Genomic DNA, 27,799 nt, shown 5'->3' with positions numbered 1-27,799 from the left:
TTGGTCAGTGTGGGCAAGCTGGGTTGAAGGGCCTGTTTCCACACTGTATGACTCTATGACTGTCCATTTCCCAGGATCTTTGGAATAGCGCACTAATGTCCCTCTGTTCCACAATACTCCACAGAACATCATCTGAAGAAGGGTCTTGACCCGAAATGTCACCCATTCCTTCTCTTCAAATGGACATCTGGCAGCAAACTGCATTATCAGCTTGTTAAACTTTCTCCTTCCCGGCCCCACTTGAAACTGGAAAATAAACGTCAACTGAGGGCACAGGAGGTAAGTGCGTACTTACTTGTACAGGCCATCGAGGGTGGGTCATTGTCTCTTCTGAAGTAGTTCTCCATGCAGTGACACACTGCCGATCCCCTGTCATGGGTATAACTGTGGGGAGGGCACTTGCTGCAGTAGGGACTGTATGGTGAAGCCTTAAAGAATCCTGGTTGACAAGCTGCAGAAATTAAATACAAGACAAGTATTTCAATCACATGGTAGAAACAAGGAAACCGCAGATGTTGGTTTTTCAAAGAAAGGCACAAGGTGCTGGGGTAACTCAGCAGGTCAGGCAGAACATGGAGAGGTGATGTTTCTGGTCAGCTCCCTTCTTCCAGACATTTTGATCAGCTGCATCATATCTCTAAAATAACAAATGCGACTTTTGAATTGTCAAATTCATTCCGTTTCATAGAGTCATGGAGTTATACCGCGCGGAAACAGGCCCTTCGGCCCAACTCGTCCACGCCGACCAACATGCCCCATCTACACTCGTCCCACCTGCCTGCATTTGACTCGTATCCTTCCAAACCTGTCCTACCCACGTACCTGTCCGAATGTTTGACTGCTGGGATAGTACCTGCTTTATCTACCTCCTCCGGCCGATCGTTCGATGTACCCATTGTGTAAAAAAATATTGCCCCTCAGGTACCTGTTGTGATATTGCTGGGACTACTTTGTGTATGTGGGCGGGGCCGGGGAGCACCTGCGGGCGGGGCCAGCGCGCACTGCAGCGGAGGCGCAATCGCACAGCGATTCCAGCAGTGGGAGCCCAGCAGTGGGAGCCCAGCAGTGGGAGGCCAGCAGTGGGAGCCCAGCAGTGCCAGCCCAGCAGTGGGAGGCCAGCAGTGCCAGCCCAGCAGTGCCAGCCCAGCAGTGCCAGCCCAGCAGTGGGAGGCCAGCAGTGGGAGCCCAGCAGTGCCAGCCCAGCAGTGCCAGCCCAGCAGTGGGAGGCCAGCAGTGGGAGCCCAGCAGTGCCAGCCCAGCAGTGCCAGCCCAGCAGTGGGAGCCCAGCAGTGGGAGCCCAGCAGTGGGAGGCCAGCAGTGGGAGCCCAGCAGTGCCAGCCCAGCAGTGCCAGCCCAGCAGTGGGAGGCCAGCAGTGGGAGCCCAGCAGTGCCAGCCCAGCAGTGCCAGCCCAGCAGTGGGAGCCCAGCAGTGGGAGGCCAGCAGTGGGTGCCCAGCAGTGCCAGCCCAGCAGTGGGAGCCCAGCAGTGCCAGCCCAGCAGTGGGAGCCCAGCAGTGGGAGGCCAGCAGTGGGAGGCCAGCAGTGCCAGCCCAGCAGTGGGAGGCCAGCAGTGGCAGCCAAATCATGGTGGTGGAGCATTTAGAGCCTACACTACGTTTGATCTACGCAGCACGTCTTCTTGAGGGGAAGATATGGAACAAAATGAATATTTTGTGTTTAATGATCTGTGTAGTGATCTGTGTGCTGAAAGCTTAATGTATTATATTTGATGCTTTTGTATATATGTATATATCTGTGGAGTGACCACACGGAGTGAGTGACCACACGGAGTGAGTGACCACACGGAGTGAGTGACCACACGGAGTGAGTGACCACCCGGCGTTGAGTGAACTACCACAGAGGAGTGACCACCATGATGGCGAAAAAAAAGCAATTATGTTTAATTGTGTTTAGTTGTGTTATTTGGTTTTGTTTGTTAAATATATTTTAGCCCTCGAATGGTAAAGAAAACAATTTTATATAAGACAAGGGGGATGTTGTAATATATAAGACAAGGGGGATGTTGTGATATTGATGGGACTACTTTGTGTATCCAAGGACTACTTTGTATGCCTGTGTATATAAGTGATTGGTGTGATTAGGCAGTCACTCTGGATCCAGGCGGCCTTGGAATAAACAGCCTGGAGTACAAGCTGCACCATGATCACATTTTAAACACGTGTATTCGTGGTCCGTCCAGAGTCACCAAAGGTACCGGACCACGAAGGACAACAGTACCTATTAAATCTTTTCCCCCTCACCTTAAACCTATGTCCTTCCTCTCTGAACTGGGAAACTAGCTGAAGGGATGGCAGATGAAATTTAACTCATACAAATGCAAAATGAGACATTTTAGGAAGTTAAATGGGAGTGGGGCATGCGCAATAAATGGTAGGTTCCTGGAGAGTTTTGTGGAACAGAGATTTCGGAAACAATACTTTGTCGCCTGATAGTGGCAATGCAAGTAGAAAGGGTGAACAGGAAGGCTTATAACACATGTGTCTGCATCGATCAGGCAATGAGATCAAGATAGACACAAAATGCTGGAGTAACTCAGAGGGCCAAGCAGCATCTCTGGAGAAAAGGAATGGGTCCTACTGAGTCAGGGGAGAGGGAAACTAGAGATATGGAAGGGTAAGGTGTGAAAATGACAGAACAAAGCAGACAATGGCCAAGGAAATGAAGAATAGTTCATTGTTGGCCGAGGGGAAGATGACAGCGAGGCAGACAAACAGTAAAATTAATCAGGCGGACAGCGAAACTAGTCGGAGAACTAGGGTGGGGGAGGGATGGAGAGAGAGGGAAAGCAAGGGTTACTTAAAGTAATATAAATCAAATTCATACCGCTAGGTTGTTGGCTACCCAAGCGAAATATGAGGCGCCGTTCCTCCAATTTGCGTTGGGCCACACTCTGACAGTGGAGGAGGCCCAGGACAGAAAGGTCGGTGTGGGAATGGGAGGGGGAGTTAAAGTGTTGAGCAATCGTTCAAGACCTGGGGCATTATGGTGCAGCTGCACAAGACATTGGTGAGAGCGCACCGGCAATAATGTGTATTGATCACCGTACTACAGGAAGGATGTGATTAAGCTGGAAATGGAGGGAGGAAGAAAACATTTTAAAAAAAACCTCAATCATATTTGCCTAAAGCTTACCTTAAAACAAATAATGGGAATTAAATTTTTCTGTTTTGATTCGACAAATAAAACAATGAACAGGAAGGGAAGCATTTGCTTGCTTGTTCCATTGGGGAGACTCGGATTAAGATCATCAGGAGAACTCTGCCTCATCCAGATAAACATGCAGTACAAACGCAGTTAAGGGCCATTTTAAAGCGACTGCCAGCGACTAGGCTGTCGCCGAACGTTTGCCAGGGTGTCGCGGGCATGATCGTGAGGAGTCTTCAAAGAATCGTAGCGGATCTCGGCGCCTCGCGGAAAAAAATTCCAGATAGAAATGTCTCGGCGACAGCTGGCTTGTCGCCAGGTATCGTAGCTTATTGCGGGCGCTGTCGCATGCTGTCCCCAGGTTTGCTAGGCTGTTGCAGATGCATTTAGAAGCACATAATATTAAATTAAGAAAAGGCATTTGAAGATACCAGAAGATACCAATTTATTTACCGTCAGGACATTTGACAGGTAGATTGGAGGCGACAGTTTGACGGTCAGGTAAGCGTGGGAATTTCGCGATGTTTCCGAAGACGGTGTAATCTCTTAGCCAGGTGCTAGTTTCTTGTAAAAAGTAACTTGTATCGTAATCGACCTGACTCGGCATTGTCGTGGTCATTGTCGTAGGGTAAAAGAAAATTTTGGCGATCTGCTACCACTTTGACAGTCGCCGGCAGTCGCCTAAAAAATCGCCTAAGGCCCTTTAGTCAAAACCTGGAATCTTAAGGCTGTGTGATCAGTTGCCACAGTTTTCTCTGGAAATGTGTACATATGGTTGCCATCACTCCCCACCACTTTGCACTGGAGAATGCATGGAAGAACAAAGGAAGAACTCAGTCACAAGATTGTTGCGCAGAACCCTCTCTGCCTTCATAAGTTCAGGTTAAAACATTTTGGGCATCATGTTATAGGAAAGATGTTGTCACGATGGAAAGATTGCAGAGAAGATTTACGAGGATGTTGCCAGGAGTCCAGGGCCTGAACTACAGGAAAGGTTGAGTAGTCTAGCTTCAGATCTTAAAGAAGTGTACAAATTCGTGAGAGGAAGGGATCGGGTAGATGCAAAAAGTCTCTTGCCCAGATTAGGAGAATCAAGGACCAGATGACATAGGATTAAGGTGAAGGGGAAAGGATTTAACAGGAATCTGAGCGGTACTTTTTTTACACAAAGGTTGAAGGGTGTATGGAACGAGCTGCCAGAGGAGGTAGTTGAGGCAGGGACTATCCCAACGTTTAAGAAATAGTTAGACAGGTACATGGATGGGATAGGTTTAGAGGGATATTGGGCAAACGCAGGCAGGTAGGACGAGTATAGATGGGACATGTTGGTCGGTGTGGGCAAGATGGGCCAAAGGGCCTGTTTCCATGATGTATCATTCTATGACTATGACTCCACTCTTTAACAAATGGTTATGCAGTTCTGCTGGCAGCAATCAGACAACTGTACCGCAGTATCTGCTCTCAGTTTTAATTAATAATCGGACTATGTACAATCTTATGAGAGAAACAAACTCTTTTTTTCAAGTTTGAGAATTTAGTTTAGGTTAATTTAGAGATACAGCATTGAAACAGGCCCTTTGGCCCAGTGAGTCCACGTCGACCAAAACTCACCCGTACACTAGTTCCATGTTATCATAAGTTCATAAGTCATAGCGACAGAAGTTGGCCATTTGGCTCATCAAGGCCACTCTACCATTCAATCATGGTTGATCTATCTTTCACTCTCAACCCCATTCTCTTGCCTTCTCGCCACAAACCCTTGACAGCCGTACTGATCAAGGATCTGTCGATCTCCGCCTTCAAAATAGCCAATGACTTGGCCTCCACAGCCTTCTGTGGTAATCCAATTTTCACACTACACCCCAGGGACAATTTACAGGAGCCATTAACCTGCAAACCTGCACGTCTTTTGAATGTGGGAGGAAACCGGAGCACCCGGAGAAAACTCACAGGGTCACAGGGAGAACATTCAAACTCAATATAGAGTGCATCTGAGGTCAAGATTGAACATGGGTCTGTGGCACTGTAAGGCAGCAACTCTACTGCTACGCCATGGTGCCACCTGGATTTGAGAATATACAACTGTCAAGAACATGCAATACTTTACAAGTAGAATTGCAATTCATAACATTTTAATTTTTAACATGAAGCATATTAATTCAAATCCAGTATAAGGCTAACCTGTAAGATAACATCAGAATTACTTTGAACTAGTAATTACGACATTCTTTCCTGAGAGCATTCTTTGCTTTGGTGAAAAAAATAACAACATCACTATTTTCTTGTTAAATTTTGGTTTGGTTCTCATTTCTGGGTCTTCTTGGGTTAACACATGATCAGCGTTTGATGGCACTGGGCCTGTACTCGTTGGAGTTTAGAAGAATGAGGGGGGTCCTCATTGAAACGTACAGAATAGTGAAAGGCTTGGATAGAATGGATGTGGAGAGGATGTTTCCACTGGTGGGAGAGTCTAGGACTGGAGGTCATAGCCTCAGAATTAAAGGATGCTCCTTTAGGACAGAGATGAGGAGGAATTTCTTTAGTCAGAGGGTGGTGAATCTGTGGAATTCTTTGCCACAGAAGGCTGTGGAGGCCAAGTCAGTGGATATTTTTAAGGCAGAGATAGATAGATTTTTGATTATTACAAGTGTTAAGGGGTAGGGGAGAATGCAGGAGAATGGGGTTAGGAGGGAGAGATAGATCAGCCATGATTGAATGGTGGAGTTGACTTGATGGGCCCAATGGCCTAACTCTGCTCCTATCACATACGACCTTAAGACCTTGGTCTGTCTGTACTACACTGTTTAAAAACACAGGCAATGTCCTCTGTGGTCAACTCTAAGGAAAACATTCCTCTCATCAGCTCTATTGGTATTAGGAATAGATTTCATTTTTAACTTTACACTGAGAGGAATATATATTGTGTTAGCTGTGCAATATCTTATTGATTCATTCTAACTGTAAAATGCATTTGCATATGGCAAGTATAGAATACCATTACAGACCTGCAAGATATGTACTTTTACAAACTCCAGGGAGGAATGTCAAAAGCCCTGTGATGAAAGGATGGAATTCTTTCCCTCTGTATTTACTGAGAAGGAAGAAGACTTGCCCATTTACAAATCAGGCCCAAGGGATTTATCTACCGTCATACAAAGTAGAGCATTCAGCACCTCCTCGACTGTAATACGGGCTGTCCTCAAGACATCTCCATTCACTGTCCCAAGTTCCCCGGTCTTCATGTCTTTCTCCACGGTAAAAACAGAGGACAAATGTGCAATGAAGACCTTGCCCATCACCTAAGACTCCACACAGAGAGGACCAAGTTGGTTTTCACTCTCTAGACAGCCTCTTTCCCTTAATGTGCATAAAATCGCTATCTCCTGCCCCCTTTTTTGCCCTCCTGATTTCCTTCTTAAGTGTGCTCCTCAGTTCCCGAAACTCCTTAAGTTGATCCCAGCATGATCCCAGTTATCTATGCCTGTCCCATGACTCCTTTTTCCCCGACCAGAGTCTCAAATTCTCTCGTCATCCAAGGTTCCCTGACTCAGTGGGCCGAAGAGTCTGTTTCTATGCCGAATCATTCAATCAATTCGATCAATCAACATACACACGATAAAAAGAATGAAGGCCCAGATAGTGCCATCATTTAAAGAAATGTAAAGATTTAATAGACGCACAGAGTCTTTTGCCCAAAGTAGAGGAGTCAAGAACCAGAGGACATAGGTTTACGGTGAGGAGGGAAATGATTTAACAGAAACTTGAGGGGTAATTTTTTCACACAAATGGTGATGGGTATATGGAACAAGCTGCCGGAGAAGGTAGTTGAGGCAGGGACTATCGCAACGTTCAAGAAACATTTAGACAGGTATAGGAATAGGATAATTTTGGAGGGATATGGGCCAAATGCAGGCAGGTGGGACTAGTGTAGATGGGACATGTTGGCCGGTGTGGGCGAGTTGGACCAAAGGGCCTGTTTCCACACTGTAAAACGCTGCGACTCTATGACGCTATAACTGTATTGTTTTTGCCCTTCATACATATCTCTCACATTCAAATTCATTTTGAACACAAGACCCATGCAGGTAGTGAAGAGTTATCGATGATGTCACCTGGGATCCCAGTCTTTAGTGCCAAATATTTCCCACTGTTTGCAGTGCAAAATATTTTGAATGGGGACGGGAAGTAAATGGATGGCATTAAAAAAAGTCAATTAAATCTTTTCTTATAAATGATGACAATTCCTGCCTTCATTTTGTTTTAGATATGCTGCATGCACGCTGAAACAAAGCTAACTTGAAGGAACTATCCTCTCATTGAAACAAATCGTCTGTGATCAGTTTCGGTATCGTGGAGTGATGTGACTTTTCATTAACTAACCCAGATTGCTTCTCGTTTACTTCTCCTACAAAAACTAATTTATTTTTGAACAATTACTCCCTGAACTCTCTCCCGAGTACGCTCACAAAATCCACTTTTGCCGCAAGGTCCAACAGACAAAACCTATCCGGATCAATATTAACCTGCTTGAAAGGAGGGCCACTTCAAGGTTCTGTCTGGGAGGCTCTCTCTAGCAAGTACATGAAAGGAAAAGCCATCTCCTGCCCTCTGCCTCGCGTTAAGATGAGTCCACGGCAGTGAATTAAACCGCACTACTTCAAGGCTGACCTGTGACTAAGAATAGTCTGGCGAGCTCATTATTTTTTAATTACAATCCTGGGGGGAAAAAAATGAATCTCCGCATTAAAGTCAATGTCAGTAGCATGAACACTTTAAAGAGATATTGTATTTTGATGAGTTACAAAATTAGAAATAGCTCAGCCATTTAGGTTCATTCCTGAGGTCATTTAATTAGACCTCACTCATTTGATAGCACATTCCTGGCAAAGCTCCAGATCCAGGGGTAATCTGTCACTGGAATCTTTGGCACTGCCTGGGTTTGCCCACAGTTTGGGTCATTTATCAGATGGCTTCATGTGCGGTCTGTACCCAGTGCAATGGACTGAAGCAAAGGCAAGCCGATATCGTACATTTGCCGAATGTTGTCACAGCAGCAAAGGCATCGTGCATAAAGTAATGAGTCGATTGAATAATTCTCGATTTAGTATGAGTAAGGGAACCAGATGAAAAAGTAATGTCCCCTGAAATTTTATCTGAATATTTCCAAAATATTGCATCCTGTTCTTCATATAAAACATAATGACTCGCATCAGCCACGAGCAAGTTAGATTACAAGCTTAAGGCGACTGAGGGATCAAAGACCATTCCAATGCCAACTATACCAATGGAGATAACATAGCTTGCAATTAAGTTATTGTGAAGGATTGGCTCCAATCTATAGATCCAGACAAACAAATCACACAATTCCCATCGGAAAAATGTGATTTATGTAATATTGCAATTCTAGCACAATTTGTTATTATGAGAGATATTGATGAAAACATGGAACAATGCATTTGATTATAGTATGGAAACAGGCCTTTCAGCCCATCAAGTCCATGCTGACCATCGATTACCCATTCACACTAGTTCTGTGTTATTGTGCTTGTTGTCTTCTTTCACAGCGGCTCTTTCTCGCCACAGTCCTCCGATATGTCTCCTCACTGGAGACCCTCGGACTATCTTTAATCGGACTTTATCTTGCACTTAACATTATTCCCTTCATCCTGTACCTGTACACTGTGGTTCGATTATAATCATGTATAGTCCTTCCACTGACTGGTTAGCATGCAGGAAAAGTGGGTCTCGACCTGTAACGTCACCCATTTCTTCTCTCCAGAGATGCTGCCTGTCCCGAGATACTCCAGCATTTTGTGTTTATCTTTGGTGTAAACCAGCATCTGCAGTTCCTTCCCCCACTAAAGCTTTTCACTGTACCTCTATAAACAATAAAGCAAACTAAACTAAATATTTGCATTGATTTTTCTAGTTTTATTCGTGATAAACGTCAAACGACTTTGTAGAATGTGGTCTGAGGGTTAAATCAGTGATAGGCCCGACAAATGACAATGAATCTGTCTTGGGTGAATAATTCCACTAGTTCATGTAAATAGACCATATGTAAAAGATCAGATATAAAGGTGGAAATTTGTCCATCATCACACGGGCTAACTGTGTGATACATTAAGATACGCACATCATACTCTGCCTGGAGGTTAGGTCGGGCCAAGGACGGAGAGGAACCGAGGATGGGGTCAGGCTGGGGTGGATTGGGCTGTGCCACTGAGAACAAAGGAGGACCCGGTGTGGGGGGGGGGGGGGGGGGGGGGGCATCGAGGACTAAGGGGGGGTGGGGTACAGGACGAAGAAGGCATGGGTACTTTATGCAATCTTTTGCTTACTTTGTACCTCATAAGGTCGTAAGTAAGAGGAGCAGAATTAGGCCATTCGGCCCACCTAGTCTACTCCGCCATTCAATCATGGCTGATCTATCTCTCCCTCCTAACCCCATTTTTCTCCCTTCTCCCCATAACCCCTGACACCTGGCTGGGTACAAGTGACAATAAAGTATCATCATCATCATCGTCATTATCATCATCATCGTCATTATCATCATCATCATCATCATCATCAATTCAACTCATTTGATTGTTATCGAACCACATTGCAGAAGCAGAGTACGGTGTTCGTGCACTATTGTGTCCCACAGTTAACCCGTTCACCAAGGACAAATTTCAACCCCCAGAATTTTGAGAGGAAACAGGAATATTTATACTTAAGAAGAAATCACACCATGCGTTGACATTTGAAGAGAGGGAAGTGCATCCACAGATAATGAGCACTTCCAATTTACTTGGAAAAATCAAATGTACCTTTGAAAAGTTCTTTGTGGGTCAATTCTATTGTGAAAAGTTGAGTTTGTTATCAGCTGCACAAGTATGGTGAGGTACAATGAAAATCTTGTTTGCAGCAGCATTAAAGGCAGACTCAAACAGCACACAAAAACATCAATGAAATTTCAATGACACATAAATTCTCCGAGTCAGTGAAATTCTGTGCAAAGAAAAAAATTAGTGCAACAATGCACAATCAGAAAACAAGTCCATGGCAGTGCAAGATATAATATAATGAAAAGGAACTGCTGATGCTAGTGTATACCAAAGATAAACGCAAAATGGTGGAGTAACTCAGCAGGTCAGGCAGCACCTCTAGAAAACATGGATAGGAAACCTTCTTCAGAGTGTTCTCTGTTTTGAGGTAGGATGAGGGGTTTGTTCAATGACCTGATGGTCATTGAGAAAACAGCTCTTCCATATCATAGGGCGGCACGTTGGCGCAACGGTAGAGTTGCTACCTTCCAGCGAATGCAGCGCCAGAGACCCTGGTTCGATCCCGACCACGGGTGCTGTCTGTACGGAGTTTGTACGTTCTCCCCGTCACCTGAGTGGGTTTTCTCCGAGATCTTCGGTTTCCTCCCACACAAGACGTACAGGTATGTAGGTTAATTGGCTTGGTAAATGTAGAAATTATCCCCAGTAGGTACAGGATAGTGTTAATGTGCGGGGATCACTGGTCGGCACGGACCCGGTGGGCCGAAAGGGGTTCAAGAGAGAGCTAGATAGAGCTCTTAAGGATAGCAGAGTCAGGGGGTACGGGGAGAAGGCAGGATCAGGGCACTGATTGAGAATGATCAGCCATGATCACATTGAATGGTGGTGCTGGCTCGAAGGGCCGAATGGCCTACTCCTGCACCTATTGTCTATTGTCACCGCCATTCAATATGATCATGGCTGATCATCTAAAATCAGTACCCCATTCCTGCTTTTTCCCCATATCCCTTGATTCCGTTAGCCCGAAGAGAGACCTGCTGCCTCACGGCGAAAGAGACCAGGGTTTCGACCCTGACATTGGGAGCTCTCCGTGTGGAGTTTGCCCGTTCTTTCTGTGACCGCAGGTGGTCAGGGGGTCTTCAGGGGTGAAGGCAGGACAATGTTAGGAGAGTGTCCAAGTTAGGAGGGTGTGTGGAGAATGGAAGTAAAAGTGGCATAACATGGAACTAGGTGATCGATGGTCAGTTTGGACTTGGTGGGCTGGAGGGTCTGTTTCCATTCTGTATCTCTTAACTAAACCAAACAAGGAGATATTTTTGTGGAGGAAGGAACTGTAGATGCTGGTTTAAACTGGATAGACACAAAATGTTGGAGTAACTCAGCAGGACAGGCAGCATCTCTGGAGAGAAGGAATGGTGGCGCGACCCGAAACGTCACCCATTCCTTCTCTCCAGAGATGCTGCCTGTCCTGCGGAGTTACTCCAGCTTTGTGTTTCTTTTTTTTTTAATTAAAAAAAATATATATTTTTTAAATTTTAAATTTTTTAAAGCATATGTACAAATAATAATAAACGACAAACTGGTTATAGAATTCTTACAAAGCTTCAATTTTTAAATGGAGACCAAATTTTAAAAAATAGATCTGGTTTGTCAATTAAGGCAAACCTTATTTTTTCCAAATGCAAGGTCTCGGTCATTTCCGTAATCCACATTTTAATTGTGGGGGTCACTGTTTTTTACCAAAATGTAAGTATTAATTTTTTCGCAGTTATTAAACTGTAGTCAAGAAAGCGACTCTGACTTAGCGTAAAGTTTGTAATGTGTTCTGATAATCCTAAAATTATTAATTTTGGATCTAAATCCAGTTGGTTATCGACAGCATTGTGTTTCTATCAAAGGAGATATTCTTTTTGTGTGTGGGAAGACAATGAGAAGTAAGTGGATTCCATTATTGAATCCTCACTGGAGGTTTCCAATTAGAAAACAACTGTTTTCAGCAAAGCTGTAAAAACATTGAATTTATTTTTTTTACAGCATTTGACTGTAAGAATGAAATGTCCCTCTATAATGTAAAATCGGGTTTGAAGCTTGGACTGTACACTTGTGCAGAATTCTCCCTTCACCTTTGCAAGTAAAGGAAAGACCCAGGGAGGTTTTTTTTTAATGAGTATAGTGTCTCGACATTGAGAATTTTCAAAGTTAAGGATGTCAGACCTTGATGATTTGTTGATCATAACATGTGATGTAGCTAAGTGACAAAGAATGTGCAGAGATAAATAGAATTCAATACATTCTTTAGAATTAGACAGACAGATTCTAATTTAGATATTTACTGTAAAGCCCAAGGTAATGCATATTATGGAACCAAACAAAAGGTGTGCAGATTATAAAGATCTGCCCTTTTGGCACGAGAAGGCAAGAAAGTATCTAAATGTGAAGATTGATTATTCTGAGAAAGCCAACAATCAATACCAAGCTGTTCATAATAAAGCTAATAAAATGCTGGGATGGCAGGACTTTCATATGAAGAAAGACTGGATAGACTCGGCTTGTACTCGCTGGAATTTAGAAGATTGAGGGGGGATCTTATAGAAACTTACAAAATTCTTAAGGGTAGATGCAGGAAGATTGTTCCCGATGTTGGGGAAGTCCAGAACAAGGGGTCACAGTTTAAGGATAAGGGGGAAGTCTTTTAGGACCGAGATGAGAACGTTTTTTTTCACACAGAGAGTGGTGAATCTGTGGAATTCTCTGCCACAGAGGGTAGTTGAGGCCAGTTCATTGGCTATATTTAAGAGGGAGTTAGATGTGGCCCTTGTGGCCAAAGGGATCGGGGGTATGGAGAGAAGGCAGGTACGGGATACTGAGTTGGATGATCAGCCATGATCATATTGAATGGCGGTGCAGGCTCGAAGGGCCGAATGGCCTACTCCTGCACCTATTTTCTATGTTTCTATGTTTCTATGTATCTGCAGGGCAGTTGGTTAGTGTTCAGGCAGACTATTCGCAGCGGCACAGCGGTAGAGTGGCTGCCTTCGGAGGAAGTTTTACAGTTACTCAACATTGAATGACATTGTTTTGCACATTTCTGCAGCGTAATTCATGTATCAACTTCAAACTAAAGTAATCGATGCTATTATAGAGAGTGTGCAAAAACAAAATGGTCAAACATTTTGATCTTTTAGAGTCACAGAGTCATAGCGTGATACAACGCGGAAACAGGCCCTTCGGCCCAACTTGCCCACACCAGCCAACATGTCCCAGCTACACTAGTCCCACCTGCCTACGTTCGGTCCATATCCCTCCAAACATGTCCTATCCATGTACTGCCAAACTGTTTCTTAAATGTTGGGGTAGTCCCTCCCTCAACTACCTCCTCTGGCAGCTTGTTCCATACACCCACCACCCTTCGTGTGAAAAGGTTACCCCTCATATTCCTAGTCAATCTTTTCCCCTTCACCTTAAATCTATGTCCTTTGGTCCTCGATTCACCTACTCTGGGCAAAATACTCTGTGCATCTACCCGATCTATTCCTCTCATGATTTTTTTGCACCACAATAAGATCCCCCTTTATCCTCCTGTGCACCAAGGAATACAGTCCCAGCCTACTCAACCTCTCCCTGTAGCTCAGCCACTCTAGCCCTTGTAAATCTTCTCTGTACCCTTTCCAGCTTGACAACATCTTTCTTATAACATGGTGCCCAGAACTGAACACAATACTCTAAATGCTGCCTCATCAACATCTTATACAACTGTAACATGACCTCCCATATATATATGGTATGATATATATATATATGGTTTTCCATTATGCGGTGAAGCTCCAATAATTAGCCACCCTGGAACAAGGCAGTTCTTGGCACGAACTAAAACATCTTCTTAACATCCACTCTATCTAGGCCTTTCATTATCATGTAGGTTTCAATGAGATTCCCCTTATCCTTCTTAACTCCAGTGAGTACAGGCCCAGAGCCATCAAACGCCTCTTACACATTAACCAAATCCTCCCATTCTCGTAACCAACCTCTGGACCCTCTCCAATGCCAGCACATCCTTCCTCAGATACAGGGCCCGAAACTGCTCACAATATTCCTAACGTGGTCTGACCAGCACCGTTTAAAGCCACAGCATTACATTCTTGCTTTTACATAAAATCCTCTCAAAATGAATGCTAACATTGCATTTGCCTTCCTTATTACCAACTCAAGCAGCATAGTTATCTTTTTCTGCATTCCGCGCCAAAACTCCCAAGTCCCTTTGCATCTCTGATTTCCGAATCCTCTCACCATTTAGAGGACAGTCTATGGCTATGAGTTGAGCCACTCACCTATAAAACAACATCAATTGGTGACCCTGTGGTTTCAGTCCATTGCAATGGATCGTTCGATATGCTGTATAAACCAGCACCTGCAGATCCTTCTAATAACATTTATATTATAGCATTTTTTTCAAGAGGGCTTGTAAGGCCGCATTTGGAATATTGTGAGCAATTTTGGGCACCATGTCAGAGGAAGGATGTGCTGGCTCTGGAGAGGGTCCAGAGGAGGTTTACAAGAATGATCCCAGGAATGAGTGGGTTAACCTATGAAGAGCGTGTGTCGGCACTGGGCCTGCACTCGCTGGAGCTTAGAGGAATGAGGGGGGAACCTCATTGAAACATACAGAATAGTGAAAGGCTTGGATAGAATGGATGTGGAGAGGATGTTTCCACTAGTGGGAGAGTCTAGGACCAGAGGTCATAGCCTCAGAATTAAAGGATGCTCTTTTTGGAAGGAGATGAGGAGAAATTTCTTTGGTCAGAGGGTGGTGAATCTGTGGAATTCTTTGCCACAGAAGGCTGTGGCGGCCACGTCAGTGGATATTTTTAAGGCAGAGATAGATAGATTCTTGATTGGTACAGGTGTCAGAGGTTATGGGGTGAAGGCAGGAGAATGGGGTTGAGAGGGAGAGATAAATCAGCCATGATGAAATGGCAGAGTAGACTTGATGGGCCATATGGCCTAATTCTATTCCTATCAGCTATGACCTTGTAACTGTATAACCTTTAAGCAAAGTTGGCTTTGGTTTTATGGTTTTAATTGTTTGATTAATCGTGCACTAATGCCAGGTAGGAAGTGCATTATTAGCTGAGGTTACTTCCATTATTTTTTGCTGGTCAGAACCTATTCAGCTGCAATGCAACCTGAGTGTAGGAAACATGTGGATTATGACTTAAAGTTTGGCATATGCTAATCTGCTATGGAGCTTTATTGAATGGTATAACCAAACAAAGAAACATGGAAAGAGATTCTTGCTATTCAGATTCCATAATAGAGTCATAGAGTGGTACAGTGTGGAAACCACCCCAAGGACGACTCAACCTGCCCACACCAGCCAACATATCCCAGCTACACTAGTCCCACCTGCCTGCGTTTGGTCCATTTCCCTCCAAACCTGTCCTATCCGTGTACCTGTCTAACTGTTTCTTAAACGCGGGGATAATCCCAGCCTCGACTACATCTTCTGGCAGCTTGTCCCATTCACCCACCACCCTTTGTGTGAAAAGGTTACCCATCAGATTCTTATTAAATCTTTTCCCTTTCACATTGAACCTATGTCCTCTGGTCCTCGATCCCCCTACTCTGGGCAAGGGACTCTGTGAATCTAACCGATCTATTCCTCTCATGATATTCTGCATCTCTGATGATCTTCCTCTAATGATTTTATACACCTCTATAAGATCACCCCTCATCCTCCTGCGCTCCAAGGAATAGAGTCCCAGCCTACTCAACCTCTGCCTATGGCTCAGACCCTCGAGTTCTGCTAACATCCTCGTAAATCTTCTCCATACCCGCTCCAGCTTTGATGGAGGATGCTTCCTGTGAGACGGAGAATCAGATTTTCTCATTCATTCATGGAATCTTAAAACTTAGACTTCCAATTAGAGGAATTTCAAAGGCAGCCTTGGCAGGAAGCCCAAATCTATCTGAAGAAAACAATCCTAATGATCTCCTGACTCAGATTTAATATCTGTAAACAAAATTGCCTTGAATGCAACTCCTATTGGGAATATAGATTTCACAAACACCAAAGTTCCCTTGCAACGTCTATTACCCGCCTCCTGAATCAAATACACTGCTGTCAGACTGACCTACAATTTGTTGCTTGTTATTAGAGACATTTATCACGAGGGTGCATACTGGCGAAGATCCGTTGTAAAAAGATACTCTGAACGTAGATCACAACACAGTGCGGCACATCCATTTAGCCCACAATGTACATGCCAAACATGATGTGCAGAAAGGAACTGAACATGCTGGTTTACACCGAAATGCCGGAGAGACACAGCAGGTCAGGCAGCAATTCTGGAGAAAATGGACATTTTGGGAAGATAGACTCCACAAAGTGCTGGAGTAACTCAGTGGGTCTGGCAGCATCTCTGGAGAAAAAGGATGGGTAAGGTTTCGGTTCGGGACCTTTCTTCAGTCCCGACTGAAAACGTCACCCATGCTTTCTCTCCAGAGATGCTGCCAGACCCGCTGAGTTACTCCAGCACTTTGTGCTGAACATGATGCTGAGTTAAACCCATCCCATCTGCCTGCACATAGAAACATAGAAAATAGGTGCAGGAGTAGGCCATTCGGCCCTTCGAGCCTGCACCGCCATTCAATATGATCATGGCTGATCATCCAGCTCAGTAGCCTGTACCTGCCTTCTCTCCATACCCCCTGATCCCTTTAGCAAAAAGGGCCACATCTAACTCCCTCTTAAATATAGCCAATGAACTGGCCTCAACTACCTTCTGTGGCAGAGAATTCCACAGACTCGCCACTCTCTGTGTGAAGAAATGTTTTCTCATCTCGGTCCTAAAAGACTTCCCCCTTATCCTTAAGCTGTGACCCCTGGTTCTGGACTCCCCCAACATCGGGAACAATCTTCCCGCATCTAGCCTCTCCAACCCCAACATGGTTCATATCCCTCCATCCCCTGCATATCCACGTGCCTATCTAAAAATCCCTGGCAGCTTTGGTTAATGTAATACACTGCAATCTTACTGGAATGAACAGTGTGTTGGAAGGACCTGCAGATGCTGGTTTACGCCGAAGATAGACACAAAATGCTGCAGTAACTCAGAGTATCAAGCAGCATCTCTGGGGACAAGAAATCAGTAACATTTCGGGTCGAGGCCCTTCTTCTGAAGGCTCTCTCTCTCTCTCTCTCTCTCTATTCAGTCTGAAGAAGGGTCTCGCTCGACCCGAGACATCACCTATTCCTTTTCTCTTTATATCGTTGTAAATATTTTATAATCATCTCCAATCCCTCACTAGGATGCAACTCCACCCATGATCATTTTTCCCCTACCCTGGGTAAAAGGACCAACTTCTTTCCCTATATATGTCCCTCACCTATATACTAAGACTATCGTTTGTTCGTTTGTTTGTTTGTTCCTAAACTACAGCCAAAACGGTACATGATAGCGCGACAATATTAGGCCCACCTTACTCACCGTCGTCCCTTTGGTGCTAATGGAAGAAGTTTCATTGAAATCGGTGTTATATTTTTGAATTTATTCTCATTTTAAAGTTTAAATCTATCTCCTAGGGAGGGTGGGGAGGGAGGGGGGGAGGAGGGAGGATAAGAGGAGTTGAGGGGGATGGAGTGGGGGGGAGGGGTAAGGGGAAAGGGGAGGGGGAGGGGGAGGGGAAGTGGAGGGAGGGGGGTGGAGGGTGGGGGGGGGGGGGGAGGAGAGGGTGCTGCACCAATGCAGGAGAGGTTTGGGCCCAACGGGTACACTTGGTCTAGTGATTTTATAAACCTCTAAGGTCACCCTTCAGCCTCCTTCACTTGAGAGGAAGCTGTCCCAGCCTATCTAGTCCTTCCTTCTGGAGTTGCTTGAGCTATGGAGATATGCAGTAACTTTGATGTCACCGCAACTGCATCTGTTCAAAGGTTTCAAAGTCTCTTCACGTTTTCAGTTAAACAAGAAATGTCATCAGACCCCTCTGCAATTGTTTTGTATATTTTGGTGTTAAAAATGAAATCTCAATCCTTTGCAATTGCTTCGTATGTAATATACTGTCATAGAGTGATAGAGTGTGGAAACAGGCCCTTCGGCCCAACTTGCCCACACCGGCCAACATGACCCAGCTACACTAATCCCACTTGCCTGCGCTTGGTCCATATCTCTCCAAACCTGTCCTATCCATGTACCTGTCCAACTGCTTCTTAAACGTTGGGATAGTCCCAGCCTCAACTACCTCCTCTGGAAACTTGTTCCACACGCCCACCACCCTTTGTGTGAAAAAGTTACCCCTCAGATTCTTATTCAATCTTTTCCCCTTCACCTTAAACCTATGTCCTCTGGTCCTTGATTCACTTATTCTGGACAAGAGACTGTGCATCCACCCGATCTATTTCTCTCATGATCTGAAACACCTCAAAAAGATCACCCCTCATCCTCCTGCGCTCCAAGGAATAGATTTCCAGCCTACTCAACCTCTGCCAATAACCCAGACCCTCTAGTCCTGGCAACATCTTTGCAAATCTTCTCTGTACCCTTTCCAGCTTGACAACATCTTTCCTCTAACATGGTGCCCAGAACTGAATGTGACCTTGCCAATGTCTTGTACAACTGCAACATGACCTCCCAACTGTGAAAAGTTTACCCCTCAGATTCCTATTCAATCTTTTCCCCTTCACCTTGAACCTATGTCCTCTGGTCTTCAATTTCCCTACTCTGGGCAAGAGATTCTGTGCATCTACCCGACCTATTCCTCTCATGATGGTGGGAGAAGTGTGTGATACACCAGGATAGACAGAGAAACAGAGAGACAATGTACAAAATTGTCATTAAAATGATATTGCAAATGGAAGCAGTTACAGTGCCCTCCATGATGTTTGGGACAAAGACCCATCATTTATTTATTTGCCTCTGTACTCCACAATTTGAGATTTGCAATGGAAACAAGATCACATTTGGTTAAAGCAAAATGTATAAAAATGGCCTTTATTAAAATCTGACAATGAGCACTTTAACCATATATGATTTTTCCTATTACAAATCTCAAATTGTGGAGTACAGAGGCAAATAAATAAATGATGGGTCTTTGTCCTAAACATTATGGAGGGCACTGTAGTTGGGACTAGTGTAGATGGGACATGTTTGACGGTGTGGGCAAGTTGGGCCAAAGGGCCTGTTCCCACACTGTATGACTCTATGATTCTGGCATTCTGGGCTGAAAGGCCTGATCGCATGCAAGACCGTTCTACAATCTTATCTATGAAACCGGACAAAAGAGGAGATAGCTAAGAAATTGTGCCAAGTTAACCTTACCATCTCAAGCATAGAAAGCTATCCAACTATATAAACTACTTTTATAAACCTGGTCCAGCATGTTGACAGTGTTTTATCTATATTGGCCTTTTATAGATAAAGGCACAAACAAGCTGTCAGTAGCTACCAGCTGTTTGATGATTTAGCACACTGAAAGCTCAACCTCAGCAAGAAAATAAACTTACAGCTTGGTAAAACTGAACCTGATTTATAATACTCGAAAGCTGCTATCCAAACAGGTCTCTGCAAAGATCGCCGCCTACAATCAACCGAAGGTAAGATGAACATTTCCTTTAGACTTTGTAGAGATACAGTGGGGAAACAGGCCCTTCGGCCCACCGAGTCCGTGCCGACCAGCGGTCACTAACCTACACACAATCGGAACAAATTTACAATTTCTACAACTTACCGAAGCCAATTAGCCTACAAACCTGCACGTCTTTGGAGTATAGGAGGAAACCGGAGCACCCGGAGAAAACCCACACAGGTCACGGGGAGAAGGTGGCAGCGGTCGAGTTGCTGCCTTACAGAGAATGCAGCACCGGAGACTCAGGTTCGATCCTGACTACGGGTGCTGTGCTGTACGGAGTTTGTACGTTCTCCCCGTGACCTGCGTGGGTTTTCTCCGAGATCTTCGGTTTCCTCCCACACTCCAAAGACGTACAGGTATGTAGGTTAATTGACTGGGTAAATGTAAAAATTGTCCCTAGTGTGTGTAGGATAGTGTTAGTGTGCGGGGATCGCTGGGCGGCGCGGACTTGGTGGGCCGAAAAGGCCTGTTTCCGCGCTGTATCTGAAATATGAAAAATAATAATAAAATATGAAAGGTACAAACTCCGTTCAGACAGCACCCGTAGTCGGGATCGAACCCGGGTCTCTGGCGCTGTAAGGCAGCAACTCTACCGCTGCGCCACCGTGCCTCCCATTTCACAGGAGGAAGTTAGAGGTAAAAAGGGGATAAGCTATGAGGAATATAGCCTATGGAATAAACTCAGGAACATGATAGTAACTTTCCATTCCGGTTTTGAGGAGTATTATAAAGGTGCCTGTAAAGGGAATCTGGTTATTCACAATGTCACAACTGTATATTTCTGAATTAGTTTACTTATGACCTTATGACCTTATGACGTGTATTTACATTGGCTTTGGCACAAACGGAAGCCAAAAACAGCAGAAATTATTTTACCGGCATATAAAGATATCTCACGTGCACAGACTTCAGCAGCGTAATTTCTGAGTGCACAGCATTTAGTTCCTGAGACAAAGGGAGAAGTCTGCCACCGTTTCTACGTGGTCGCCTTTTATTGTGCGGCAATATTTGTTGTGATTTAGAGTTGAAAGGAACTGGTGCCATTGTGCGAGCATTTTAATCAAATCCTCGGATCACTGATCTTTGCACTCTCTCTCTCCCGCTCGTTTTAACACACGCCACAACACACTGGGTGGATTGCACGTCGGGGGGTCAATACAGTTCCCAGGGCAGAACGGGGAGCGTGGCTCATTAACAGTTCTGCCCGGAGGTACAACAATGAGTCGCCCTCCTTTTCATTTCTGCATTTCCTCGCCATGGCTCAGCTTCCCGGATTAATAAAACTCAACGCAACCATCACGCCGCGATGTAGCTTCATTATCAACTCTAATGAAGACTTCAGGGGGCAGCGAGACGGAGAAATCCATTCCGATTTCCACGGGAGTTAAGCTTCCGCGCGCCTGATCCCACAAGGTCAATTCAGTCCCGTTGCCGACAAGTGGAGCCTTTGAGGTGAACTCACAGAGCCCGGGCGGGGAAAGTTCATCCTCGCCTCCGCCCCGGTCGACCGGGGGGGTGGCACCTCGGAAACCTCCCTCTGACCCGATGCCAATGTCCATTAGCTTCCTGATGCTTGTGGTACCAGAACCCTTCCTTCAAATCGCAAGCCTGCAATCCACTCCAGTGTGCGCTTCAGTGTAAACCCCCACTCCGCACAAAACCATAGCCTTGTGGTGATTAGAGTCAATAGACAATAGACAATAGGTGCAGGAGGAGGCCATTCGGCCCTTCGAGCCAGCACCACCATTCAATGTGATCATGGCTGATCATTCCCAATCAGTACCCCGTTCCTGCCTTCTCCCCATACCCCCTGACTCTGCTATCCTTAAGAGCTCTATCTAGCTCTCTCTTGAATGCGTCATAGAGTGATGCAGTATGGAAATACGCCCCTCGGCCCAACTTGCCCACACCGGCCAACATGTCCATGCTACACAAGTCCCACCTGCCCGTGTTTGGCCCATATCCCTCCAAACCTGTCCTATCCATGTACCTGTCTAACTGTTTCTTAAACGATGGGATAGTCCCAGCCTCAAATATCTCCTCTGGCAGCTCGTTCCATACACCCACCACCCTTTGTATGAAAAAGTTACCCCTCAGGTTCCTATTAAATCTTTTCCCCTTCACCTTAAACCTATGTCCTCTGGTCCTCGATTCACCTACCCTGGGCAAGAGATTCTGTGCATCTACCCGATCTATTCCTTTCATGATTTTATACACCTCGATAAGATCAACCTGTAAGATTAAAACCTACTTTTGGACTTTAATCTTAGTTTAGTTTAGAGATACAGCATGGAAACAGGCCCTTTGGCCCACCGAATGCGCACCGACCAGCGATCCCCACACACTGACACTAGTCCTACACACACCGCGGACAATTTACATTTATACCAAACCAATTAACCTGCAAACCTGTACGTCTTTGGAGTGTGAGAGGAAACCGAAGATCTCGGAGAAAACCTATGCAGGTCACAGGGAGAATGTACAAACTCTGTACAGAGAACACCCGCAGTCGGGATCGAACCTGGGACCCGGGTCTCTGACACTGTAAGACAGCAACTCTACCGCTGGCCCGTTAATTTATGATTGGAATTAGCTGGTGTGGCATTATTATAAGGAGCCAGGGTTCACCCTCAGCCTGGTAATTGACATCATCTGGCAGCTGAATGAGGCCGCTCCACTTCACTGAAGATACAAATCAATGACACGGAAGCCAGGCAAAACTGATGAAGGGATTATCTGCAATTCAAAGGCGAAGGCTCTTTACGAAAATGCCTTTGGTTGCAGTTTCAGTTCGAGAGATGAAGATGAGACAGGGGACATTTTGTGGAGGGAAGGAATGGCTGATGTTTCAGTTTGAGACCCTTCCTCAGACTGACCCGAAACGTCACCCATTCCTTCTCTCCAGAGATGCTGCCTGTCCTGCCGGGTTACTCCAGCTTTTTGTGTCTATCTTCGGTTTAAACCAAAGATACTAGAGGAGCAAGATAGACCACTCGACCCTAAAGACCGTGGTACGACGCGGCGCCATTTTAGTAGGCAGAAACTTGCAGAAACATTTTAAAAAAAAAGAAAAATAACAAAAATCTGTGAATTGATAGATGAGATATATTCTGCATTTTAATGGTATCATCACACACACTGTTCCCCCAAAACACAGATTACACTGCGAGAGGCATAGCGAACGGCGGGTTTTGTTTACTAAAATGGCGGGCGTTACGCTCCTTTGCGTACTACACTTCAGTACAGGCGATTTCAACAGGGTGGTCCATCTTGTTCCTCTGGTATCTTTGGTTTAAACCAGCATCTGCAGTTCGTTCCTGCACAGAGGACATTTTACGTTGACAACGAAAGACACAGAGTACTGGAGGAAGTCAGCAAGTCGTGCAGCATCTCTGGAGAATATCGGTGGGTGGCGTTATAAGTCGGGAGACCTCCTTCAAACCCTTCTTCAGTCCCGATCCGAATAGTCGCCTGTACATGTTCTCGAGAGATGGGCGGCGTTTCGTATCATGACTGAAGAAGGTTTTGAAGGAGGGTCCCCAACTTGAAACGGCCTGGCCTGATGAGTTACTCAAGCGTTTTGTGTGTTTTCTTAGTGTTCCAGCATCCGCAGGTCCTTGTATCTCAATGTACTATGCTGATCGGGTCTTTTACATAAAAGCAGTTTAGATTACAGATTACAGGTACAGCACGGAAACAGGCCCTTCGGTCCACCGTTTCGGTGCTGTCCAACGATCCCTGTACACTAGCCCTAGACTACACACTAGGGACAATTTACAGTTTTTACCCCAGCCAATTACCCTACAAACCCGCATGTCTTTGGAGTGTGGGAAGAAACCGGAGAACCTTCGCGGTCACGGGGAGAACATACAAACTCTGTGCAGACAGCACCCGTAGTCGGGATCGAACCCGGATCTCTGGCGCCGCAAGCGCTGTAACTCTACCGTAGCGCCACCGTGCCGCCCCATTTGAAGGAATCAAGGCGAAAGGATGTGAGATAGAAAGGACCTGGAGGTGATGGGGATAGATGGGGGAGGCTGCTGGGGAGGATAAGCTGCAGCAAAGGTGATCTGAGGTGACTGGACTGCATTGTACCAGAAGCTTGATGGAGTGCAGTTGTTGTAATGAAGCCGTTCCACTGGACTGATCTCACCGCATTAGTTTATTTTTTAACTGGATTAAACAAAATACAGATTGCCTTTTACACTAAGCAAGAATAAATTGGAGGAACAGCACCTCATATTTCGCTTGGGCAGCTTAAAACCCAGCAGTATGAGTCATGATTTCTCTAACTTCATGTAACCCTTGCATTCTTTCTTTCTTTCTTTCTTTCTTTCTTTCTTTCTTTCTTTCTTAGTTTCTTTCTTTCTTTCTTTCTTTCTTTCTTTCTTTCTTTCTTTCTTTCTTCTTCTTTCTTTCTTCTTTCTTTCTTTCTTTCTTTCTTTCTTTCTTTCTTTCTTTCTTTCTTTCTCTCTCTCTCTCTCTCTCTCTCCTCTCTCTCTCTCTCTCTCTCTCTCTCTCTCTCTCTCTCTCTCCTCTCTCTCTCTCTCTCTCTCTCTCTCTCTCTCTCTCTCTCTCTCTCTCCCCCCCCTCCCCCTCCCTAATCGTCATACTAGTATCACTGTCGTCCTGTTGAGTTTCACTGTCTGTATAACTCGTTGTCACCTCCCCACAGCCAACCTTACACCATTGTGGGCTCCACCCTCCCTTGACCATCGTTACGTTTTGCATATCTTTCATTCTCTCATTTGTTTCATGTCTTTCATTCGTTTAATTCATCTATATACTAAAACTCTCGTTTGTTTGTTCCTGAACTACAGGCAAAAGGGTACACCATAGCACGACAATTTTAGGCCCACCTTACTCACCGCCGTCCCTTTGGTGCTAATGGAAGACGTTTCATTGAAATCGGTCTTATATTTTTAAGTTATTCACAATTTATAGTTCAAATCTATCTCCTAGGGAGGGAGGGGGGAGGGAGAAAGGGAGGGGGGAGGTTAAGGGGGGTTGCGGGAGATGGAGTGGGGAGGGACGGGGGGAGGGGAGGAGGGAGGAGGGGGAGCAGAGGGGGGAGGGTGAGGGGGGGTGGAGGGAGGGGGGGAGGATGAGGGGAGGGAGGGGAGGAGGGAGAGGGAGGGAGGGGGAGGTTGGAGGGAGGGGTAGGGGAGAGGGAGGATGAGGGTTGAGGGAGATGAAGGGGAAGGGGCGGAGGGGAAGGAGGGGAGGGAGCGGGTGAGGGGGGCTGGAGGAGGGGCAAAGGGGAGGGGAGGGGGAGGGAAGGAGGGGAGGGAGGGCGAGGGGGAGGAGAGGGGGAGGGGAGGAGGGAGGGGCGAGGGGGAGGAGAGAGGGGCGAGGGGGAGGGGAGGAGGGAGGGGGAGGAGGTAGGAGGGAGGTGGAGGGGGGAGAGGGGGGAGAGGAGGGGGATGGGGGGAGAGGAGGGGGCTGGGGGGAGAGGAGGGGGATTGGGTGTCGGAGGGTGCTTGCCCCCAATACAGGAGAGGTTTGGGCCCAACGGGTCCACTTGGTCCAGTGTGTTCTCTATCTCTCAATAGACAATAGGTGCAGGAGGAGGCCATTCGGCCCTTCGAGCCAGCACCGCCATTCAATGCGATCATGGCTGATCATTCTCAATCAGTACCCCCGTTCCTGCCTTCTCCCCGTACCCCCTGACTCCGCTATCCTTAAGACCTCTATCCAGCTCTCTCTTGAATGCATTCAGAGAATTGGCCTCCACTGCCTTCTGAGGCAGAGAATTCCACAGATTCACAACTCTCTGACTGAAAAAGTTTTTGTCCTCATCTCAGTTCTAAATGGCCTACCCCTTATTCTTAAACTGTGGCCCCTCGTTCTGGACTCCCCCAACATTGGGAACATGTTTCCTGCCTCTAAACGTGTCCAACCCCTTAATAACCTTATATGTTTCGATAAGATCTCCTCTCATCCTTCTAAATTCCAGTCTCTACATCACCGTCTCTATCTCACGTTTCCCTTTCCCCCGACTCTCAGTCTGAAGAAGGATCTCGACCCGAAACGTCAACTATTCCTCCTCTCCAGAGATGCTGCCTGCCCCCGCTGAGTTACTCCGGCATTTTGTGCCTATCTTCTGTATGGGAAGCTGGATGTGGCGCGGTTGCTGTACTGAAACCGTTCCACTGGAGTGATCTCACCACATTAGTTATTTTTAACTGGACTTAAGAACAAACCCAGATTGCCTTTTACACTAACCGAGAATAATCAGATCAGTTAATAGGCACTGAATGCTGGTTTTTATCACAGATCCTATGACCCTGTTATCTCACCACACTGGTCAAACCTGAGGAGCACCTTCAGCAACAGACTGGTCCCACCAAGAAGCAGCACAGAACGCCACAGGAGATCGTCCTTCCCTGTGGCTATCAAACTGTACAACTCTGTCGTGGGGTAGACTGTACAACTCTACCCCTTTGTCGTGGGTAGACTGACTCCCCCCCCCTCTCTGTCGTGGGGTAGACTGACTCCACCCCCCCTCTGTCGTGGGGTAGACTGACTCCACCCCCCCTCATGTCGTGGGGTAGACTGACTCCACCCCCCCTCTCTGTCGTGGGGTAGACTGACTCCTTCCCCCCCCCCCCCCACCCCCCCCCCCCCCCCCCCAATTTTGCACATTCTCATCCTGGACTTTCCACTCGATCATTTAATTTCACATTTGTGCAATATTACACATGTGCTGCTGCAATAACTGGTCACTTAAATGCCATCATTATTATAGTCCACGGCACTTTCAATGCCTTGTCACTGTATCTTATAACTGGTGGCAGACCAATTTCCCTCTGGGATAATTAAAGTGTGTGTAGCGTCGTGTCGTATTTCCCTGGCTTTCCCTGCTCCAACCCCACCATGGTGCGCGCACATTTCTCACCATCACCCGAGCTATCCTGCCTCCTATTTCCCCTCTCCGTCCCCTCATCTCCAATCCCCGAGTCCCACATTTCCCTTTTATCCCCCTTCCTACCTTCTGCCAGTCCATTCCACCCATATCCCCCCCACCCCCACCCCAGCCTTTATGTGCCACACCTCCCCCCTCCACCCCAGCTTTACGTGCCACACCTTCCCCCCCACCCTCCTTATCCAACACCCTCTTGTCTCCTTTCCACCTCTCACCTTTGGCACTTACTCCACCCTTCTGCCAACTGCAAGCACCCCCACCTGTATCCACCTATCACTCACCTAATCACATACTCCACCGCTTCTGCCTATCAACCCAACTCCTCCCACCTGTATCCTCCTATCACTCACCTACTCACATAATCCACCTCATCTGCCTATCACCCCCCTCCTCCAAACTGTATCCACCCATCACTCTCCCAATCACGTACTCCACCTGATCTGCCGATCAACCTCCTCCTTCCACCTGTATCCACCTATCGCTTACCTATTCACGTACTCCACCTCATCTGCCGATCAACCTCCTCCTTCCACCTGTATCCACCTATCGCTCACCTATTCACGTACTCCACCTCATCTGCCGATCAACCTCCTCCTTCCACCTGTATCCACCTATCGCTCACCTATTCACGTACTCCACCTCATCTGCCGATCAACCTCCTCCTTCCACCTGTATCCACCTATCACTTGTTGGACTTTGCCCCAATCTCACCTCGCTTTTCCAGATTTCTGCCCCTTACTCCAACAGCCTGAAGGGTCCCGGCAGAAAACCTTTCAGTCCAGACACCTGACCTGATGAGTTCCAGTGGCCTTTGGTTTTAACTCACGATTCCAGCATCTGCAGTCTCTTTTAGTTTAGCTTAGAAAACAGAGCACCGAAACAGACCCTTTGGCCCACCGAGTCCGTGCCGACCAGCAATCCCTGCACACTAATACTATCCCACACCCTGGGGACAACTGAACAATTTTGTTTTAACCAAAGCCAATCGACCTACAAACCTGCACGCCTTTGGAGTGTGGGAGGAAACAGGAGCATCCGGAGAAAACCCACGCGGTCACAGAGAGAACGTACAAACTCCGTGCAAATATCATTGCCAGGAATGATTAAGGAAAATGTCAACTTTTATTTATATGCTAAAAGTAAGAGGGTGACCGAGGAAAGAGTACAATAGGTGAGGGACAAATCTGTTCAAGTCTAAAGATCAGAATCAGAATCAGAACAACCTTTATCGTCATCCAAAAAAACAAGTCTTTTGGACGAAATTCCATTACCCACAGTCCAACAATAACAGCAATAAAAATAAGCAATAACACACA

The 27,799-nt window shown here is 46.1% G+C and overlaps 1 protein-coding gene across 5 annotated transcripts in view; it reads right to left on the bottom strand.

Annotated features, from left to right (window-relative positions):
* LOC144612030 (ephrin type-A receptor 5-like) overlaps positions 1–27,799 on the bottom strand; it is a 317,322-nt gene that overhangs the window by 134,016 nt on the left and 155,507 nt on the right. For all 5 annotated transcript variants that reach the window (XM_078431503.1, XM_078431511.1, XM_078431540.1 and 2 more), the window contains exon 4: positions 296–451. In XM_078431503.1, coding sequence (XP_078287629.1) covers positions 296–451 — 156 coding nt within the window. The remainder of the gene's footprint in view (positions 1–295; positions 452–27,799) is intronic.

The sequence above is a fragment of the Rhinoraja longicauda genome, chromosome 3, assembly GCF_053455715.1.
Source record: "Rhinoraja longicauda isolate Sanriku21f chromosome 3, sRhiLon1.1, whole genome shotgun sequence".
Classification (NCBI taxonomy): domain Eukaryota; kingdom Metazoa; phylum Chordata; class Chondrichthyes; order Rajiformes; family Arhynchobatidae; genus Rhinoraja; species Rhinoraja longicauda.
The sequence above is the reverse complement of the archived record's forward strand: the minus strand, read 5'-3'. Positions and strand labels throughout refer to the sequence as shown.